General features: G+C 51.3%; 1 protein-coding gene across 3 annotated transcripts in view; it reads right to left on the bottom strand.

Moving 5' to 3' along the window:
- TMEM104 (transmembrane protein 104) overlaps positions 1–6,000 on the bottom strand; it is a 44,778-nt gene continuing 38,778 nt past the window's right edge. For all 3 annotated transcript variants that reach the window (XM_066200383.1, XM_066200381.1, XM_066200382.1), the window contains exon 10: positions 1–3,562. In XM_066200383.1, coding sequence (XP_066056480.1) covers positions 2,802–3,562 — 761 coding nt within the window. In that variant the 3' untranslated portion in view covers positions 1–2,801. The remainder of the gene's footprint in view (positions 3,563–6,000) is intronic.

Here is a 6,000-nt window from a genome sequence, read left to right as displayed (position 1 = left end):
TATAATGTGCATTTTATTGGTTTTAATCCCTTTTTTTTTAAAACTAATTACAGTCAGGACAAAGCATCATGTGTGAATCTGCAATAATGAATTGTTAGTGCTGATAATGGCCAAATAAAAATAGACTTATTCTTGATGAGTGAGAGGAGAGAGCTTGTGTCCTGCACCGTGGGGTGACCCAGCATCCCCTCAGCCAGTGCTGGCTGCACTGAACCATCCCCTTCCTGCTTTCTCCAGTAATTTTTAAGGCATTGCTATGTCATGTTTTATATGAAAAATGTTCTCTGCTGTAGAGCTTCTTTCTGTTAATCACCCCAATTCCTTGGATATATTTGTTTTGCTGCTGTGCAAGGACAGCAGGTGTCTGGGAATTCATAGTTATTTATTTGAGAAGCACTCGTGCTCCTTGGGGAGCACAGTCCTTCCCAGTAAGGTACCACAGCAAAGACTGGGGCTGGAACATAAGCCCTCAGCATCCCATTGCATCCAAAACCTGGATCCAAGCAGCTCTTGGAGGTGCAGCCCCTCAGAAGTCCCTGTCACACGTTGTTGAAGTGGAGAGGGTGACACACAGATCAGGGAAGAGAAGGCACATCTTTAAATGTAAGAGGCGGCAGGAAAGAGGGTGCCAGGCTGTGCTCCCTCCCTCCTGAGAAAGGGAAGGAAGGGTGAAAAGAGATGAAGTAACAGAGAACAGCTCTGTTGCCTGGCCGCAACGAAATGTAAAGGCAAGAGACGGAAATGGGCATGTGGAGGGTAGGGGCTGAGCCAAGGGCCTTGCAACGCATGGGCAGCTCAGGGCAGACAGCCCTCAGCCCTTCCATGAACCCACACCTGCACACTCGTGCAGAGGAACAGCCCCCTCAGCCTCTCCTGCTTCCAAAGGCTCATTTCATCAGCGCTCAATTCTCCCTCCAGCTCTGCCCAGCTCCCAGCTGCCACGCAGGTGGCTGCCAGCTCAGCTGCCCCATGAATCTGCCCTCCAAACTACTGCTTCCTAAACAAGACACCAGCACCAGATACCTGTAAAATGCCTTCTTAATTTGATACTGAAGATGGCACATCAGCTTTCCAGGAGCACTTAGGGATGTTTAAACTTACTAGCAGGGGCTGCCAATGCCTGTTTAGGATCAAGCTGGAGAGAAGATGAACAGAAATATCCAGATTCTCTCCAGGCAGCTCGGCAAGGACACAGTGGCGGTGCTCAGGCTTGAGAGGTGCAGGGTTTTGCTTTAAAAGCCATGAAGTGGTTTTATACAGCTCCAGGTACTTGCATATTCCCCCAGGAGGAGCACTTCAGGTCATATGGAAACCAGAAAGTCCTACTTGAAAACAGAGCTTGATTAAAAAGAGCTGCAGTTCAAAGCTTGCTTTAGTGAGCGATGACATTTAATACTGCATCAAGTGCAGAGGGCAGGAGGATCTGACATGCACCTGGCTTTGAACCTGCTTTGATAACAGGGTTTAAAATAGTTCAGATGAAAACTTTTGAAGTTCTTCCTTCTGTCAGGAAACCCCGTACAATCTGTGCCCCAGGGCTTCTGAACACAGGACCCGGTGACAAAGTGTGGTACAGTGACCACAGTCATCCTAAAAGCAGAGACTCTCCTAGAGCTGCCTAAGGTAGGAGCAGCCCAATTCCAAAAGCAGCAGAGCAGGAGCAGCCCCAAGCCCACCTTAACCCTGTGCAGAGGGGGAATTCAAGCCCAGTTCCAGCAGGGTTTCAGGTTTTTCTCCCTTATTTCGGGAGCTCTGCTGCAGGCAGGGCTGAGCCAGGGCACAGCCGCTTCCTCCCGGCACCGGCTCATTCCCCTGAGTTAACACCCACCTTGTTTCAAGGCTAATTACCCAACGCGGGAGCCGGGAACGCATCAGTGTGCACAGCCGGAGCCTCTCGCGTGTCAGGACTGAGTAATGAGCCCCTCCCCAGCCCACACCGATCCCGATCCCGGCCGCTGGAGTCAGGGCCTGGCTGCTTGTACCAGCCCCGGGCAAAGCTGAGAAAGGGAGAAGGGCTCTGCCAGTGGAAAGCTCCGAGTCGTGTGCCGCTGCTGAGGGAAGCAAGGATGATTTCCTTTCCAGTGGGAAGAGCTGTATCCCTGCATGCAGAGGGGCATTGCTCTGCCCAGCTGAGCTGCTACAGCACAGGAGAACAGGATGGAAGTGTGAATGTAAACTCCCAGGCTGGAGAAATCCAACTCTAAGCGAGAGATCCCTGATCCCAGGCAATGCGCACAAACATGATAATGCTTCTAGAAAAAGAAAATGTAACAGCACAAAATTATTTCCTTCTGAATTAGGTCTATTTCCGCCCTTACGTTTTCCTTCAACTGGCACAGGAGGTTGGTCTGAAGGAGTCTCAGCAGAAAGAAGAGACTCAGTTATCCCAAACTCCTGCTGGATTCTGCACAGCACATGCCTGCCTTTGGAAGAAGGGACATTTAGTGAAACAGCCAAGGCTGTCTCTCTCCCGTGTGCCGAGACCTGCAGCACACAGAGAACCACAGAGGGACAGAGAATGTGCTGCTCTGACAGAGCCAAAGGCAGGAATGGCTGGACACTGGTTAATGATGCAGGCTGCCAAGGGCTCAGCCCCAGGGCTTTGTCTGAGAACCAGAACCGTAACAAGGCTGAGTACACTCCATCCACACCCAAAGTGGAGTGAAGAAAGTCTGTGTCACCAAGCCAACAGCCTGGAAACTTCCCTTCATATTGCCTCTCCCCCTCACTGCACAGTTCCGAGGGGGAGCTGAAATGCTGGAGTCTCTGGAGCTTCAGAGGGAGCGGGCTGCTAACCCTCATCAGAGCTTTGACTCACTCAGCACAATGTTTGCAGTCACAAACACAAAGCAAGAGAAACCCCAGATAAGCACGAACACAATCCAGAAGCTGTGCCGGAAAGGGGAGAGGTGCTTGTTCACTGTCCCGCTGCCGAAGACCAGCTGAGTGTCCTTCCGACTGCAGTACGCAAGGAAAGCTGGGATGAGATACTGGATCCCATTCCCGGCATAGGCTCCCGTGATCCCCACCAAGGACTCCAGATCGTGGGTGCAGAAAGCCACCAGCACTGGGGGAATCAGCGTGATGGCAGGAAAAACAATCCTATCCACCACCCATGGGTAGGTGCCCCCTTCTCTGTGGAAAAGGGTCTTCCAGTTGTTGCGCAGGGTCACGGCGATGATGGGGAAGTTGGTGCTGATGGTGAAGACCGGGAAGAGGCCCAGGAAGTACCGGATGAAGGCCACGCTGATGATCTCACAGTTGGTGAAGTTGAGTGTGTACATGTCCATGAGGGTGTCGTTGCGGAAGCAGTAAATGGCAGTGAAGGACAGGAGGCTGTAGAATGCCAGGATCAGGATGTAATCGAGCAGCACCAGCTTGTTGACGTGCTTCTTCTTGGAAATGGGGGTGATGAGGGATGGCAGGGAATGCTGGCACATGAAGGAATAGACACACACCCCAAACAGATTACGGATGCCCGACAGCTGGGCCATGGAGGGGTGACCTTCAGCTTGGCCTCTGCTGATGCGGATGAGGGCCAGAATAATCATGAGGATGAAAGCTGGAGAGAGAGAGAAGGTCTCAGGTCAAGCCCAGGTCCACACTCCCCATGATCTCCTCCCATTGCACTGGCAGTCTTGGCACCAGCTCTCTCCTGCTATGCAAGAGCATCCCCTTATCTCTTTGATGCACCACCTTATCTGAGGGTGCTACATCAAAGGCGAGGTGCACAGGAATTAATTGTGATTTGCTGTCAATGCCAGTCAGCAGATAAGGAAATGGGCTCAGGCATCTCCCTCCAGTCTCCTTCCCTCAGGAACTCACCCTCCCACCCCCAAGAGCACAGGGCTGTGCCGAGCCCTCCTGAAGCCGAAGGCTGACGTAGCTGGTGAACCCTAAGCCCTCAAGGGTTTCAGTCCATGGATGCTTCTGTCACACACACACTGGTTAAAATACCATCATTTCAAAAGGCTTAGAGATGTTTGAGCTCTGACTTGGCTCCAGTCAACCCCAGTAATATTCCTACACATTTCCAACTGGACTAATGTTTTCAAGACCTCCCCTACGTGCACAGGAGCAGCAACTACTAGCAAGCTTTCCTGTCCCTGCGATCTGTCAAGCATGATAGAGCAAGAACTAGCCAGCCATTTCCTGGGCAGGAGGAATAGGCTGTCTGCAGCTAATCCCAGGGTGGAGAAACCAGTCTGGAAGGGACTAAAGCAGCACTGAAAGACTGCTATTAAAATTCATAGTTTCTAGACACAAAGTCTGCTTGTCTACCCTTCACTTATGCCAGGAAAAAGCCTAACAATGTTTTACAGAGCTTATTACAAATAACAACGTGCCAGGGACAAAATGAATTCAGGAGATTGGGCTAATGCCCTTATTACTTTGAGGCTGGAAATTTGAGCCAGAGCAGTTACTGTGAGACTCTCATTCCTAGCATGGCATATAAAAGCAGCAGAAAACTAATTCTGGTGTCACAAAAATTGCATCAACCTGGGAAAGATGATCATCAGCTGCTGGAGTTAACAAGTAATGGGGAGAAAAGGACCTGCCTGGCAGAGCAGCAAGCAGTGAGATTTACAGTCTGGTGCTGCAATGGGTGGACCATTGTGGCTTGCACAGAGCTGTCCTTGCGCCAGTCGGAGGCATAGGAACAGAGCCATGAATTATCAGGTAATGAAAAAATCAACAAAATGCTGAGACAACTACTACAGACAACTTTGAATGTCATTAATATAAATCCAGAGGTATCAAACAGAGCAGTGCACAGTTCAAGCCCATAGGAGGCTGGCACCAGTGCTGGGAGCTGGGCAGGCTCACCATGGGGTGACAACATCATGGGCTTGCTCTGTGCCCAGTCCTGCTCCCCACAACAGGCGGCTGGAGATGGGAAACCCTGCCAGGGATGAGACTAGGAAAAAGTTAGACCATGTAGTGAATACTGCCTCTCTTGTGCCCAGCAAGATCAGACTAACGTCACTGAACGTTGCTTCCCATACACCCCCAGCACTCTCAAAAACCCCCTGTCAGAAATTCACATTCTCCTGCAGCAAACACCAGCTCCATGCTGAACCCTTCCCAAGCCACACACTGCATTTCATCCTGTGCTGCCTCAGGAAACCTCCTGCTTCCAACTGTTTTCCAGTGACAGGGCACGTCTGCCAGCCCTCCCCAAACACCACACTGACAGCAGCAGATCCATTCCTTCACAGTACCACGAGGCCAGGTCATTTCAGGAGTGCTAGGCTCTATTTCCTCCCCCAAGGGCAGTCACAGAGAGCTATGGAAGGCAACAGCTCATTGCTCTGGGGATGTGCAATTCCCCTTGCCTTCACTCAAGCCCAGCAGGTGAGGGACGCTGCGAACAGGGGTACAGTTGTTGTGCCTCCCCTCTTGCTCCCCGGAGGGGAGATGCTTGCCAGCCATATCTGCTCAGCAAGAGACCCAGAAAGAGCTGTGTTCCAGGTGATGTGACATGGCTGCACTCCCCGGGGCTGCACAGGCTACAAGGAAGAGGAAAAGATGCCCTGAGTAGTAAGACAAAGGAGGTTGAGCAGCTCTGGAAATGTGCTGAGACTGTTCCTTTCCTTCTTGCCTGGGAGAGGTGGTCAGGCTCTGCAGCCCCATCCTGAGCTGGTCCTGTATCTGGGTTAAGACATGACTCAGAAGTCTCACACCTCTTCCCCTGCACACTATACAGTGAATCTCCTCATGCTCTGCTCAACACAGTAATGAGTTAGCTCTTTCCACCCCCCAAACCCACTCCCACCATTGGCTCAAAGCCACTTTCTGCACCAGTGCCAACAGGACCAGGTCAGGGGAACTTTCAGGCAGGCACCCCATCCTTGGAGCACACACACAGATACACACAGAATGACTAGATTGGAGGAGACCTTCAAGATCATCAAGTACAACCCACGTCCTAAGACTTCAACTAGACTATGGCACTGAGTGCCACATCCAGTCTTTTTTTAAACACATCCAGGGATGGTG

The sequence above is a fragment of the Chamaea fasciata genome, unplaced genomic scaffold, assembly GCF_029207755.1.
Source record: "Chamaea fasciata isolate MVZ Bird 193981 ecotype frontalis unplaced genomic scaffold, bChaFas1.0.hap1 SCAF_19, whole genome shotgun sequence".
Classification (NCBI taxonomy): domain Eukaryota; kingdom Metazoa; phylum Chordata; class Aves; order Passeriformes; family Sylviidae; genus Chamaea; species Chamaea fasciata.
This window is presented reverse-complemented; position numbering and strand designations above follow the sequence as displayed.